Source organism: Rhinopithecus bieti, unplaced genomic scaffold, assembly GCF_001698545.2.
Source record: "Rhinopithecus bieti isolate Rb0 unplaced genomic scaffold, ASM169854v2 scaffold_63316, whole genome shotgun sequence".
In the NCBI taxonomy this organism is placed as follows: domain Eukaryota; kingdom Metazoa; phylum Chordata; class Mammalia; order Primates; family Cercopithecidae; genus Rhinopithecus; species Rhinopithecus bieti.
In genome coordinates this window covers 531,743-548,395 of record NW_016824497.1, presented here as the reverse complement: position 1 = coordinate 548,395, position 16,653 = coordinate 531,743, and the positions used below count along the sequence as shown (strand labels likewise).

At 37.6% G+C, this 16,653-nt stretch overlaps 1 protein-coding gene across 1 annotated transcript in view; it reads left to right on the top strand.

Annotated features, from left to right (window-relative positions):
• Positions 1-16,653, top strand: part of METAP1D (methionyl aminopeptidase type 1D, mitochondrial) — a 96,598-nt gene that overhangs the window by 58,331 nt on the left and 21,614 nt on the right. Inside the window, 1 exon segment of the mRNA XM_017862356.1 lies at positions 16,415-16,572. Coding sequence (XP_017717845.1) covers positions 16,415-16,572 — 158 coding nt within the window.

Sequence of the window (16,653 nt, the reverse complement as noted above, 5' to 3'; positions counted from 1 at the left end):
AAAAGAGGATACAGATAAACAAAGTATAAGATCTTTAACCTCAGGAGTATCTGAAGAAAATGAGTAAAAGTGAGATACCATTTTCATTTTCTTCAGACTAACAGATTTTAACGTTAAACTATTGGTAAAGGTATAGAAAATAGGCATCATTAGTAATACAAATTACAGTGTTTGTGAACAGTTTTGCAAATAAGTTAAAGTTGTGCATATTTCTTAACCTACAAGTACTTTTACACATTTAAACTAAAAAGAAGTAATCACTGTGCAACTGTACTTGAAAAAGCACATTATATAAAGCAAAAAAATCAAAACAGAAAGGACCTACCAAAATGCTCATCATTGTTTAAATAAGGTACTATATAATCCCTTCGTATAAGGGAATGCTCCAAAACCACTAAAAAGGATCATATATAAGCTGGGCGCAGTGGCTCATGCTTGCAGTCCCAGCACTTTGGGAGACCGAGGTGGGCGGATCACTTGAGGTCGGGAGTTCAAGACCAGCCTGACCAACATGGAGAAACCCCATCTCTGCTAAAAAATACAAAATTAGCAGGGCGTGGTGGCGCATGCCTATAATCCCAGCTACTCGGTAGGCTGAGGCAGGAGACTCACTTGAACCTGGGAGGCGGAGGTTGTGGTGAGCCGAGATCGCACCGTTGCACTCCAGCCTGAGCAACAAGAATGAAACTCCATCTCAAAAAATAAAAAGGATTATATATATGATGGAGGATGTATATATGATGGAGGATATATATATATGACGGAGTTCTTTAGTGGTGATTTGTGAGATTTTGGTGCACCTATGCTGCTGTGTATTTTCATACATACGATAAGCCTGACCCTACTCTCGGAGCTCAGCCTCACTTAGAGCTGGGCTTCCCAAATTTTATTTTATTTTTTTCTGGAATGAAAAAAGTTTCAAAGATTGCAATGTAATGCTTTTTTTTTTTTTTTTTTTTTTAATTACACTTTGGTATCTCAGAAATGTCTTTCTGTGGGTGTTTACTTCGATTCTGAAAATAGAGCTAGGGTCTTGAAGTGGTTTCTGAATAAATGATGAAACATATGTTCAAAGTCTGTAACTCTTCCTTCTCCTTAACCACATCCTAGATAATCCACTGATGGTAAGTGTCATTTGTGTGAATAGATTCTCTAGTTTTAGTTTTCAAGGACCTTTTTTTTTTCATTTTAGCTGTCTGGATGATTAATGTGACTAGGAAAATACTGTTGACCCATTTAAATCATGTCAGACAGCATCCATTGCTCATCTACATAATGAAATACACACTGAACATTACAGCTTAAGTGTGGGAGCCAGTGAACTACAAAATAATATTTTAGTCATTTAGATTATGAAATAAAATATAAGGCATTAGGACTAACTATAGCATTAAATATTAAACTCTTCAAATGGTAATTGTCAGTAAAAACAACTTTTAAACCAAAACAACTAGTAGCATTTCTGTTTTAGTAGCTAATTAGAGGAAGTGGGGGTGGTTGCATGCAACAGAATGAATTTAAGAAGAGTCTTTATGTCAAAGTGTCTGTTAATATTACTTGACTATTATGGGACTTATTGTAAATAGTTGAGTTTTTCAGTTAATCAGTGGTTGTGAAATAATAGTTTTCTGACAAAATTAGAAAAAATTGTTTGACATTTTTATCATAGTTTCATTAAACTGGTCTCTGAATAATTTTAAAGATAACTAATTTATAGCTGAAACTATTTCAATCAATGATCTAATAACAAAGATAAGCTTTGACAGCTTTAAAAATATTTAAATTTTGTAAGGACATCATTTGCACAGTGATTAAATAAATGCAAAATTTAAAGGCACTGAATTTAGGCTATCGGGTTTCCATGGTTACACCTTTCCAAGTTATTTTGTGTATTGTGTAAATAGGTCTGTGAGGCACAGATAATTATTTGTTTTTTTGTTTGTTCTGTTGGTAATTCTGTGTTTAGCTGAATTTAATACAGTTCACACGGCGTGCTTTGGTTTATGTATATTTTAGTGTTTGTGATTGACAGTGATTGAGCATTTCTTATGGAGTGCTTGCCTTTTTTGTCATAAGTGATGTATGTTGGTAGTGCTTGAAATGTAAATAAGTTTTTCCTGTAGCACTGTTTAATAAAGAGGAATTTTTATGCAAAGAAGACTTCTTGATACATTTAAACAATAAGGTTTATTGAGCTCTGAAATATTTCTGCTAAACAGATTGCACACCAAGACAAATAGGTTTAAATTCTTACAAACTGAGGTTACCAAGGGCAACATTAAAGTTTATGGCTAAGCACAGCATTGGCTGAATGGTATTTAGTAACAGAATAAAAAAGGCTGAATTCTTTTTTCTTTTTTTTTTTTTTTGAGACAGGATCTCACTTTCTTGCCCAGGCTGGAATGCAGTGGTGCGATCTTGGCTCACTACAGCATCGGCCTCCTGGGCTCAAGTTATCCTCCCACCTCAGTCTTCCGAGTAGCTGGGACTACAGGCACATGCCACTACGCCTGGCCAATTTTTGTATTTTTCACAGGGACGCGGTTTCACCATGTTGCCCCAGGCTGGCCTTGAACTCCTGAGCTGAAGGGATCCGCACACCTCGGCCTCCCAAAGTGCTCAGATTATACACGTGAGCCACAGCACTCAGCCAAAATAGCAGCATTCCGATCTCACTCTTAAAATTGTTTGTGATAGTACACTTTACAGGGAATGTCTTCAATGCAAAATAGAATCTTCCTATAACATAATTTCTCCCATCCCACCCTTTCACAAATTTAAGAAGTATTCTTATATATTTAGAAAGATATGATTCTTGGAAAAAGCCAGGGTCTTTTATGCCTATGGATGTAGGAAGGAATTTTCCTTAGACCTCACCATTAACCATCAGCATACTAGCAAGGGCCCAGCAGGAACTCTCAGGAAAACATCAAAATTAGGCTGTCCATAATTCATCCTACTGAGTGTGAGCCTTCTCTCATACACTACAATCATGAAATGCTGTCCAGTTTGTAAAGTGTTTCTACATCTGCAGTCTCATTTGGGGTTCAGGTTGGCCCTGTGATGGAGTGAGGAGAGGCCCAGTGCTTTGGATAGTGTCACTTTTAAGTAGCAGCTCTGGGACCCAACCTAGGATCTCATGATTACTTTATGAATTACTTGCTTTGTGGATTATCCAAGGCACGTTGTAAAATTCAGGCTGGTTTCTACCTACTGATTAGTCCGTTTTAGAGTGACCTCCTCCCACAGTCAGGTAACCAATGGTAGTAATTACCATTTATTGAGTGCTTACCTTATGCCACTTTCGATATATCATGTCATACAATTATCATAGCAACCCTGTGAGGAAGGTATTGTTATCCACAATAACAAATGAGGAAACTAAGGCTTAAAAAATTTAACTAACTTGTTTACGTCAACCAATAGTACTCAGACAAGGAAAACCAATTTAAACAAGAGCTCAAGTAAATATAAATAAGAAGGCATATCTTTTTTTTTTTTTTTTTTTTTTGAGACGGAGTCTCGCTCTGTCGCCCAGGCTGGAGTGCAGTGGCCGGATCTCAGCTCACTGCAAGCTCTGCCTCCCGGGTTCACGCCATTCTCCTGCCTCAGCCTCCCGAGTAGCTGGGACTACAGGCGCCCGCCACCTTGCCTGGCTAGTTTTTTGTATTTTTTAGTAGAGACAGGGTTTCACCATGTTAGCCAGGATGGTCTTGATCTCCTGACCTCGTGATCTGCCCGCCTCGGCCTCCCAAAGTGCTGGGATTACAGGCTTGAGCCACCGTGCCCGGCCTAAGAAGGCATATCTTTTGGAGGAAATTCTCATGGTGCATTCACAAGCAAAATATAAAATTTTAAATTTCACACTGTTTCCTTCTTTTTTACCCCCAAATTGACTGTACCTTATTAGGCATTCAAGGGTTGAGGTTTCTTTGTAACACTCCAGTAGCAGTATACGTCAAAAAGTGTCCCGTCCCCTCAGACAATAAATATGTTTCAAATGTTTTACACATCAAATATTTTGGTATCGTGGCAATATTAAAAACTTTAAAAATGAGATGATGAATTTGTAATTTTACTGTGTGAATAATCTTGGTGTTGGCTAAGTGTTTTCAGATATGAGAAGCAAGCAGCCTGCTAAATACAGATAAAGAGTACGTGTTTTGTTGGTGATTGTGGTGGTTTTAATTTTAACGTTTTAAATTTTATTTTATTTTAACTTGTTTAAGGCAGGGTCTCACTCTGTTGCCTAGGCTGAAGTGCAGCAGCGCAGTCTCGGCTCACCGCAACCTCTGCCTCCTGGGCTCAAACGATCTTCCCACCCCAGCCTCCCAAGTAGGTGTGTGCCACCATGCCCGGCTAATGTTTGTATTTTTTGTAGAGACAAGGTTTCACCATGTTTCCCAGGCTGGTCTCAAATTCTTGGACTCAAGCAATCTGCAGCCCTCAGCCTCCCAAAGTGCTGGATTTATAGGCATCAGCCTGGCTTAATTTTTAATCTTGAGTACAAAAAGTAACAGATAGTTGAACATTCGTATCCTTAAATATATAAGTATATATATTTAAATATTTATATTTATGTTTACCTATATACATATATTTACTTATATACATATTTATATTTATGTTTACTTATATACATAGACATACACACACATATATATGGGCCAAATTGTAAGCAGCCTTCTATGGAGCTCCCCTTTTAAGCCTGTGCCATTTTAACACATTGTACTTTTTGCATTAATACCCAAAACTGTCGAGTGAGTATTCATATGGTCAACCAAGTATACCTAGTGGAATTGAGTGTAAAACTATTTGTGGCAACATAACTATACCAGTCCAAAAAGCTGCCTTCAGAAAATTTGGAACTTTTGCTTTTACTAAAGAGGTTAGTGTATACTTTCTCTTTATTCTTCTGGTTGAAAATAACTCCTTGGTGAGTGATCTTGGCTTCTGTTGTCGTGAATCTGTGTACTGTCAACTGCAGAAGCTTGGAAATATGTTGTTTTCCTGAAGCATTAGCTTTCTTATTTTAGGTGGTAATTATTGACCTATCTACCTACCGATTTACCACTCCTATTGACTGGTTACAGGGCAGAGACAAAACTCCTACTGTTGTCAAAATACCACGATAAGACTTATATTCACATGTTTTCTTTCTATCCCATGCCTTTCACTTAAGAGATGTACAGTGAAAATTTTCTCAGGAAGTTTAAGGTGTAGGGTTTTTTGTTTTTTGTCTTACTTGTTTTTGGTATTGATACTACAATTTTGGTCAAAGCTCTGAGCTATTTCATCACAATGGTTTGCTTATGTGGCAATAACTTTAAATGGCCCATTGAAAAGAAAAAAGGAAAGAAAGACATCCAACAGAATACCTAGGGCATGCTGTATATAGAATTCAGTTGACACTATTGTAATATGAAGACTGAAATCATGCTCTTTTCAAATGCTTTAATATAATTTAAAAATATATTAAAGCTGTGTTTTTGATCATAGATTATAAGCCCTCATATCTTCTGTTACTGGGTATTTTAATACAAAATAACTAATATTTTAAGTAGTATATGACGGTAGTATTTATGAATAGTCTGGAGGTTTTTTTAAGAATTAAAGAAGGATTTTCTCACTATATCAGTTTTTTTAAAAAACTCATGATGTTTTTATATAGACTTTCTCTAAAATTGAGTTCCATGTGTGATTCCTATGAAATTGCTCTTCTGGTTCTGATTTGTGTGCTTTAATATAAAATCGTTCTGTTTTCCTCTTCTTTAACCAAAGTGTGTGAGGTAACAGGAATGTTTCTTTTGAGAGACTTTGGAAGGTTGAAATTTGCCAGATGTTCTGTGCTAAACTAGAAGTGTGCATTCCCTGGGTACCAGGACTGTGTGAAATTCTTTCCTATATCTTTGACAGAGCATTTGGTTTTAGTTCATTTTAGTGTTGTGCTTGTACTCTGATCAGACCTTGTCTTTTATTCTGTGTTTAAATGATATTACGGCATCCAGAAAATCTGGCAAAGAAAATGATATTTTGATGACATTTTTCACAGGGCTCAACTAGAATGAATTATTACATTTTAACCATGGCCCTAATAAACAGCTTCTTTATTTCCTCTGTAAGGATACAATATTTCTTTGTCTAAGAAGTTGCCTGAGTATATGTATTGTTGAAATGCTAAAAAGCTGCTTTTCTCTAAACTTTAGCTGAGAGACAATGGAATTTGCCAAGTATATACCATTTCATTGTGATTCAATACTTTATGATTATAAAGATGAATTTAAATTCTGAAGTAAACTTTTTTGTCTCAAATGGAGAAATTCCATGCAATAGCCCTATTGTACAAATTAAACATTTCTATGTAACTTCTACTTATCCACCAAACGATCAGCTTTTAGTTTTATACTTGATTTCTAACTATAATCTTTGGCACCCTTCCCCCAGCTATAATTGGGCCAGCCTAAAGGAATTTTTTTTTCCTAGACTCACAAGCAGGAGCCTACATTATTAAGTAGGAATGTTTATAGATCTGTGTTTCTAGAGTAGGTTGAGGTGTTTTTGTTTCCCAAAAAGAGGGGAATGCTTCTTGTTTAAATACAGATGCCTGTGGGCTGGTGGTGTACATTAGTGAATAATCACATATTATCGGATTTAGCTTTTGTAAAGAAGCAAAATGAAGTATTTTCGTAAACCATTTCTGAACTTGTCATTGATGTTATCTTCTATCAGTTGCTATTAATAATTTTATTTAAAGGAGGAGGGATATAGTACAGAGCCAACTTCTTGATTAGGCCTTAGGGAAGGTCATGTTTTGCAGTGACCTGGGCACCATTCTTAAATGTTGTTATTATTGGAAGAGGGTACCCTCAGGCTGCTGCCCTTCCTCTCCCCAGAAGTGCTCTATGACCGACTTTCCAGTTCATCTTTTCTAGAACCAGGACTCCCAGGCTGTAGATGAATTCTGACATCTACAGACCAGTATCCATCTCAACTTCATTTGAGGTGAAGTTTTATTAGTAGTAGTGGCCCAGTCCTACCTTAATTTGAGAATGATGCATCTTCATAAAAATTGCATACTTAGAGCAGTAAACAACTAGGATGAACTTTCATGCTTCAGCATAAAAGTGAATTATGACTTTTTTGTCACTTAAAATATTTTACACATTTCCTTTTTATTTCTGTGGGATCTTTGTTACTGTTTTAGTGGTCTTAGGTAAAAATAACTTCAAGGACAACACTGTTGGATGTGAAGTAGAATATTTATTTCAGACAAGTATTATGCCCATATATTTTAGATTCAGCTATGTGCTTTATTTTCAGCATTAAAGAAAATGAGCTGTTTTCCAACACCTGCATACCAACTGGGCCTGCATCCTCTTTAGAAATGTTGTTTAATAAATAAACACTGTGACTTTATCATCCAGAGGCTGTTGCCAAATGCTGTTAATTAGGCCAAAAAAATGTTTTTTAAAAGTTGGTGAAACAGATCCACTTTTCTCTCTGTAATGGCATCTTAGCTTGAAATCCAGGAAGCAGTGGTGTATGGTGTCCATATCCACGATTTCCTGCATTGGAGAAAAAGTGTGGAAAGCATCTGGGGAAAAGGAGGCTCTTTACCAGCTTGTTTCCTGTAAGTTCAATTGGAAGACCTTGTCTGTGCAAATAGATTTCAAAATAGAGCCTGCCCTTTGACTGTCTCCATAATTACATGGCTCGCTCTGTATTTTATTTGGCAGCCAGAGCAGTTAACCCCTGGAAGGAAGGGGCTGATGGCATGGCCAACTTGGCTTCCCAGACATGTCCATGGGAATGAATAAACCACTGTTTGGAGAAGCCCATAGCTAAAAACACACTAGAATAGTTTGTAACTGAACTGGAACTCTTTTAAAACAAGTTTACTAACATTTATTATGATAAGTTAAAAAACTTAACTTTGTCCTTATTGTGCATATTGTAGACTGTATTAATTGTTTTAAAAAATTGGAAATTGGGGGAGTTCCTTGTTGCCTTGATGTAATCAACATCTGTCAACAGATGAATTTGCTTTTGTTTAGTTTCAAGGGTTCTTTTCCTTTAGCTTTGTGCAGTCAGTATCTGCTTCAGCCTGGGGCATTCCCTAGTAGTGCATGTGGTTTTTTTTCCCTCAACAAATGCACAGGTTATTTCTTGTGAAATGTGAGCTTCCCTTCTGCTTTAAGTTGCCTGGAGATGGGAAGGAACCTTCAATCTTTCTCATTTATTTTGAAACATACACCTTAGTACTAGATTATAAAAATCAATAGAAGAGTTATATCAAGTGATACAGACTATTTAATTTTTCTTTAGCAACATTTGTACACGTTATGAAACCTGTTAAGCAATCAGTCAGTGTTTTAGGTCAAGAAATATAAGGCATGGTTGTATCTGCAGTGTTCTTGTGGACTTGAAGCACACAGCGCTGTAAGAGCCTGTGCTCCTACCCTGAGTAATTGGTTGGAGTTCATGAAGTGTAATCTTTCTGTGGGTCTAAATCAGCACCTGGAAAATATATTCCTATGCTACCATCCCTTCTGAGCTTACTGTAGGAGGCAACATTTTTAAACAGTTAAAAATGTATCAGATTGCTGTCACAAAGTAAATTGGGATTTTTTTGTTGTTAAAGTTAATATATTATTAAGCAAATCATTTGGTTTAACATTAAAATCATCAATGAATGTAAGAATCATATTTGAAAATGAATTAGCAAAACGTTTTTTTTCTCTCTTGGTAATCATAAATCATTTAAATCTGGCAGGCATTCCTCTCTTCATCCAAAATAATTGCCTCCATTTGTAAAATCAATTAGATGTTAACATGCTATAAATAATAGTTTTGTTACTAGACTTTGGCATTTACTGATCATTATGAAAAAAATATATTCAGTAAGACATTTTACAGGGTGTCTTTTAAATCACATATTATCTCTGGTTGACATTGGTAGCTAATGTAAAGTAGTGCCAAACTACTTTATTGTGTTGTTTTCTACCCAGATATTTGATACCTCTGCAGTGTAACGTAACTGAGGATTGATGGCACACTGTAGGGTGAAAGTGCTTCCCTGGAAACCTACAATGAAAAAGATGTGTGTTGGTAGCCCACACTTCAGCACAAATGTACTTTGTTCAGTTTTACAACTGCTTAAAATAATAAGCATTTTAAATGTCTCTGAAAGTTCATTCAGACCTCTCCCTTAAAAATACTTGTTGACCAAAAGAAAACTCACATTTTCAGGGATAAAATCAGCTTAATTAAGGGTCATTAGTAAAGGTGCACATGAAAACCCAGGGCTCAGTGGGTGAAATGGAAGCATTTCATTATGTAGTATAGGATGCATGAGCAGATAACAATTAAAATGGACCCTGAGTAAGAGGCCAATAAATATAGGGCATATTGTGTGCAGCAACATTAGTTATTTAAAATGCATTCCTCCCTCCATCATACTTGAATTCCATAATCCCACCTTCAGGCTTAATCTACAAAGGAAAATAAAATGCAGCTTTTAGAAGTGGATGTTATTACTGAATATGAAAATATTTAAAACTGTAACCTAGATTTACATTCCAAATACAAATTTCAAATATGAAAAAATGTGCTGCAGGATCCAGAGGACACAGAGCAATTTCAAGAGACATTCAGGCTGCACAGTGTGTTCTTCCATGGAGTGCAGGAAGCAGTTACCTATAATTTTCAGCGTTCAACTCAGACTAGGTGCTGATAGAATTTTGTAACACTAAAATAAGTCTTATTATTACCTTTGATAACAATAAATATTCTAGTATTCATAACAAATAACATATAGATTTACTGCCTAAGAAAACCCTATATAGAGTTGCTGTTAGGTCATCACCAGTAACAATAATACGATCATCTCTTACAAGATCAAATTAGTACAAAGCAACTCCTCGCTGTTCTGGGCTCTTCTACTCCCCTGAGGTTTCTTGTGATTTCCCACTGGTGTCTCTAAAATGTCAGATTAGTCCACTTGCCCCTTGTAGTAATTAGTACACACTTGAGTCTTGTTTCCCCAAATAGCTTTACCAAAACACAGTGTGCAGTGAATCCTGAATGAATGATAGTGTGTGGGAGACAGAGGGGCCATTTCTCTCTTTGAAGATGGTCATCATGCATCAAATTTGTTGTAATATTGGTGGTAGCAAGTTGGAAATTAGATGTAGTTATAAGGTATCAGCAGTGCTTTTGTCAAGAAATGAATTATATATAGGAAATTCAAGAGACCATTTCTACATTGTTCTACATTAGTTACTGTAGTTTGGGTATCCTTTCTGTGACCCTGAATATAATGGATACTGGGGATTTTAATTTTGCTCATTCAGCATTTAGAAAATTTACTACTTATTTATATTATGATAAACAAAGTGGAGGGCCCACCCCTCTTTCTTTGCCAGGCTAATTGGAGGACCATTATCTTCTAAAGGTACCATGACTTATGCCCATTTCTTCATTTCACCTGTGAAAACACCAGATTTTATTTCTAATAAAAAGATGGAATCATTTGTAATGAGTAGTTAGTGGAATAAACACAGTATGGCACCTTATTATCCTGTTGCCTTGTAACAACATTTATAAGGGTGTCTTTTATCAGATTGAAAGAAAAGAATTCGTTTCAAATACAAAAGTGTCTTATGAAAGTGAAATTGCTGAATACAGTGTAGAACCATAATTGTCAACAGATTGGATATGTTCAGGCTGTGTTCCTGACATTTCAAATTTTACCATCCAGTCATGTGTGGGTGTGTCTGCATCTTTTCGGCAGTGAGGCTGTCATTTGACAGGGCAGGTACCTTGGCAACACTGTTCATCCTAAAAGTGAATGTCTCAAAAGCCTCATCCAGATATCCTAGTCTTAGAGGCCTGATGACTTCATGCTTCAAGTTTAAGTACATAGAAAAGATTCCCCCTATAATGACTGTGTACTTGAACTTGATAACACTGATAAAGATGATCTTTCATGTAATCAACCACATTGAAAAAAATCTTCATGAGTCCTAAAATTGATCAGAGGCTACATCTTCCCGATGCCTGGGATGTAGCATGACAATCAGATGGTGCTGAATGAAGGCACACATTTCAGAGCTGAAGGGACCTCAAAGATTGTGAAGCCCAACTCTCTCATTTTACTGAGCTCCTGCATCTCAGAGGGTAATGTCTTTGAAGTACTCAGCACCGAGCTTGGCACCAGTAAGCTCTTGGTCAGTCAGTGTCGACTGTTACTGTTATTGCTCAAGATCACATAGCTCTTAGCAGGACCAGGGGTAGAACTTTCTGTCCAATGCTATGCCACTTTGGTTCTTTTTTCATCATGCATAGCACTATCTGATGTAATCAAATGCATTTGTTGATTTGTCTATGTCTGCCTCCCACTAGAAGGATGTAAGCTCCCTGAGAGTAGGGACCTTGTCACCTCATTCACCACTGAATTCTCTAATCCAGAGCATGGCACATGCAATGAGTTCATTAAGTAGTTGTTGAATGAATGAAGGCATTTAGAGACCCCTCAGGTAAACATGTTGAAGAGTAGAGAAGGAAAAGAAAAAGAAAGGAGGATTTATGGAGCACCTATTTTTTAAAAGATGGTTTATCTATTTATCTTGTCTCAGCAAATGCTCGCATCAGCTCGTGGTAGAGAGAACACTACTACTTCCATGTAATAGTGAAGAAAATGAGTCTCAGAAGTTTTGGTAACTCACACCTGTTTGACCTTCAAGCTCATGCTGTTTTCACTACCATAGTGCCTCCCAATTGGATCATTTCTAAGAATTTTCATGAAAAGTGTCTTCATTCTAAATGCTAACTAGTTACATGATATGTACATTTTTCATGATTAAAAAACTGACCTTGAAATCTAATCCCTGAAATAATACATTATATAACAAAACACACTAGCGAATAGAACTCATAGAGCCCCTGCACACTGCTGAGAGGCAACTGGAATGGCAGACACAGCACTGGATTTGGACTTAGAGGATTAAGCTTGGGGCCAGGTCATTGATTACCAGACATGTGAGCCTTAGTTCCTCATCTATAAAGCAGTGATGTTAACAGCTACCTGCCTAATGACAGCTGGTAAGAGATAATGTATGTAGAGCACCTAGCATTGAGCTTAATCTAAATGTCTATTAAATTTTAACCATTGTTATTATTAGTATTTATATTAGTATTATCATTATTAATAGTAATTATAATACTTTCCTCAGAAGGGAAACACTTGTGAGTTTGTGTCTTGTATGTGGTCCTGCCTAGCAATGCAATTAGGGAGGTGGAATCACAGATCGAGTCCACCTGAGTCTTTCCAAAATTTCCATTTCATATCCACAGACTGTCCAACTAATAGTTCTGGCAGCCACCTCCCCGAAGCGTGTGTTTGGTCAGCAAAGGCAGCTTGGTTTGAGGTAGTGGATGGATTAGGTCAACCCATCACTGCTTTTGGAAAAATAACTTAATAGTAGTAGTAACAATAGTTTTATGATGACTTTTAAATTTTCTGGGTGTTTCCCTGTGTTTTAGCTCCAGTTTTTCTCATGCCTGTGAGAGAAGTAATATATTTTGTAGAGACAACTTAGCCTGCTTTCCCTCTCAGCTTTGGGACTTACTGCATGTTCCTTTGTGTGCCTCAGTATTTTCAACTGTGACATGGAGTAATAACAGTTCACAATTCATACAGTTTCTGTGAAGATTAATGAGCTAACATATGTAAAGTGCCTAGTACAGTAATTGAGACATAATAAGTGTTCAGTATTAGAAACTATACTTGAGCCCTGTTTTCCTTCCCATTTTATTTTTTATGTAGTCTTTTTTTAATTTTATTTTTTATTTTTTTATTTTTTGAGACAGGATCTTACTCTGTTGCCCAGGCTGGAGTGCAGTGGTGTGATCATAGCTTAGTGCAATGTCAGACTCTAGGGCTCAAGTGATTCTCCTGCCTCAGCCTCCTGAGTAGTTAGACTCCCGAGTAGCTGGACTGACTCCTGAGTAGCTGAACTTCTGAGTAGCTGGACTACAGTAGCTGGTGGCCCAAGCCACCACATCTGGCTAATTTTTTTATTTTTTGTAGAGATAGGATCTCACGATCCTCCCACTTTGGCCTCCCAAAGCACTGGGATTATGTATTAGGTTTTTATGTATTCTTGAAAGAACTATTATTTATTGGGTATCTTCTAAATGCAAGGCACTTTCATATTTCTTATTTCAATTAATTTTCACCTGAGACTGAAATGAAGAAACTTGTGCAGGGCCACACAGCTAATAAGTGGTAGAGCTGAAACAAAAGTCCAGGCTTCTACTTTCCAACTGTCTGCTTTTCCTAGGATACTACCCTGTCCCTCATATATCAGTTGACGATACTAGGGTTGGTGGTATTGTCATTTGGAAAATATTATACTTTAAAAACTTTACAGAATACATATCTGCCTCTATCAAGCAACTTTTTTTTTTAGAGAGACAGGAGTCTTGCTTTGTTGCCCAAGCTAGTCTCAAACTCCTGGGTGTAAGCAATCCCGCATCAGCTGCTCTCCAGAGTAGCTGGGACTACATGTATGTGCCACTGGACCTGAGTTTTGCAACTTCTTTTTAAAGAAATGATATTATTGACATTTTGTCTGGTACTTGAAATTGTTTACAATAGTACCCAAAACACCTCTCTAAGTTAGATTCAACAATATTACAGTCCACTTTAAGGAGGAACATAATTGAATGAAGCCTATCACCCTGAATCACTGACCATTGCGGTTTGTTTGCATCAGTAACTTTCCCCAAGTCAATTAGATATCCAGAGTTTTGAAGCCAGTACTTACCTGCAATTCACGTTTTCATTATGTTTCACAGCTGAAATGTTACTCTAGGCCAGTAGTTCTCAAGCTTCGTGTGCGTCAGGACTACCCTGAGGGCTGGTTAAGGCACAGATTGCCCGCCTCCATCACCAATTTCTATGTTTGTAGATCGATACGGGGCCTAAGATTTTGCATCTTTTTTCTTTTTATTTCTTCTTTTCTTTCTTTCTTTCTTTTTTTTTTTTTGAGATGGAGCCTTTCTCTGTCACCCAGGCTGGAGTGCAGTGGCGCGATCTTGGCTCACTGCAACCTCTGCCTCCCGGGTTCAAGCAATTCTCCAGCCTCAGCCTCCCAAGTAGCTGGGATTACAAGGCTTGCGTCACCATGCCCAGCTAATTTTTATAATTTTAGTAGAAACGAGGTGTGGGATTACAGGCGTGAGCCGCCGCACCCAGGCTTGCATCTTTTTTCTATGTGACATTATAGTGCTGGTCTGTGAACCTCATTTTGAGGACTACTGCTCTAGACCAGGATTCAGCAAATGTCTCCTGTAGAGGGCCAAAGAGTACATTTTGTAGGCTCTGTGGAACACATGTTCACAACTACTCAACTACCACTGTGCTCAAAACCCGCCATAGACATTTGTAAGCAAATGAGGGTAGCTGTGGTCCAATAAACCTTTTATTTATGGGCACCAAGATTTGAATTTCATGTATTACAAAATATTGGGTTAAAAAGTTTTTTTCAACCATTAATAAATGTAAAAACCATTTTTAGGTTTTGTGCTATATAAAAACAGTCAGCAGGCCAGATTTGGCCTTTGAGCTGTAGTTTTCTGACCCCTGCCATGTAGTTGTGACCTGTTGGGGACTTTTAAAACTATTGTCTGGCCAGGCGCAGTGGCTCACGCCTGTAATCCCAGCACTTTGGGATTCCGAGGCGGGCAGATCATGAGGTCAGGACATTGAGACCACCATGGCCAACATGGTGAAACCCTGTCTCTACTAAAAATACAAAAAAATTAGCCAGACCTGGTGGTGCGCCCCTGCAGTCCCAGCTACTCTGGAGGCTGAGGCAGGAGAATTGCTTGAACCTGGGAGGCAGAGGTTGCAGTGAGCCAAGATCGAGCCACTGTACTCCAGCCTAGGCGACAGAGTGAGACTCCATCTCAAAAAAAACCCAAAAAACAAGCAAACAAACAAACAAAACAAGATTGTTCTAAATATGAAAGTAATGAAATAAAATGAATCAAAATGTCTTCCTGGCTGGATGCAGTAGCTCACACCTGTAACCTCAACACTTTGGGAGGCCGAGGTGGGAGGATCGCTTGAGCCCAGGAGTTTAAAACCAGCCTGGGCCACACAGCAAGACCTTGTCTCTACAAAAAATACAAAAATTAGCCAGGCGTGGTAGCATGTGCCTGTGGTTCCAGCTACTCAAGAGGATGAAGTGGGAGGATTCCTTGAGCCTGAGAATCCAAGACTGCAGTGAACCATGATCGCACCACTGTGCTTTAGCCTGGGCGACAGAGCAAGACCTTGTCTCAAAGAAAAAAAAAAAAGTCTTCCTCTCTACCTCTAGCCCCAACCACATGCCACAGAAAGAGCTACTGTTTATGAATATTAATTTCCAGAAATTGTATGGGCATGTGCAAGCTTATATAAATGTATAAGCTCCTTTTACATTAATGGGTTTTTTATATGTATTTGTTAAGCATTCACTTGTTTCCTAACAGTGTATCGTGACCTCTTTCCATATCAACACATAGAGATGATGATTTAGCCTATTCTTTTTAATAGCTCCAGAATTTTCTGTAAGTATACCATAATATATTTAATCAGTCCCCTACTGGTATTTCCTATTTGGAAACATTTGAGTTGTTTCCCACTTCTTTCTACCACAAATAATGCTGCCATGACGATACATCTTCATACATCCATCATTGCATAGTGTCTGCAGGATAAAGTCCTAGGAGATGAACTGCTGAGTCAAAGGATGTGTGCATTTAAAATTTTGATAGATATTTCTAAATTCCTGTTGTGAGTATTTTGAACCCTATATTCATTTTCTTTCAGTGTTATACTTACATTTTTGCTATTTAGTCTTTATCTGACTTGAACATTCATCACAATGAATTTCAGTATAATGCCTCACTGCACGTGAACTTAACACAGAGTAGTAATCCTATGGAGGGCAAAAAGTGCAGCTGGCAATTTGTCTGTGATTCTTGAAAGGAAAACGGCTTTACAGAGTATAAAGCCATCAAAACAGTACCCTGAATCTAGGGTCGTCTTGGTCATTGCCACATAAGGTATCACAGCAGAAATTGTTCTTTTTACAGCCCTGGTGCTTAGCAGATGTTTCTGTATGTCTGTTTCCCGTTTACCATTGTCACGCATTTATGTAAACATAGTATTAGCTAATAAATACACTGTTACTATTGTACTAGAACTCAGAATACCACTGCTTTCCTTTCTATTTGGGGCTTTTCCTTTTTCAGTCAATAAGGTATTAGAATAATGATTTAATAGGCAACGCCACAACATCTTAAAGTGGAGCACTGTGTTAGGTTGGTTTTTTACTTAGAATATGTCTATTTCTGCTCACAGGTTCTCATAGAATTTTCTCTTCACCACTCAATCATATCTACTTACACAAGCAGTCAAGCCGTCAACAAAGAAGAAATTTCTTTTTTCGGAGACAAAGAGATATTTCACACAGTATAGTTTTGCCGGCTGCAGTTTCTTCAGCTCATCCGGTTCCTAAGGTACTGTATTGCCTATTATCTGCTGCTTTTTCCAGCCAAGATAAAAGTTGACTGCAGAAGTGATCAAATGTTTTTGCACCT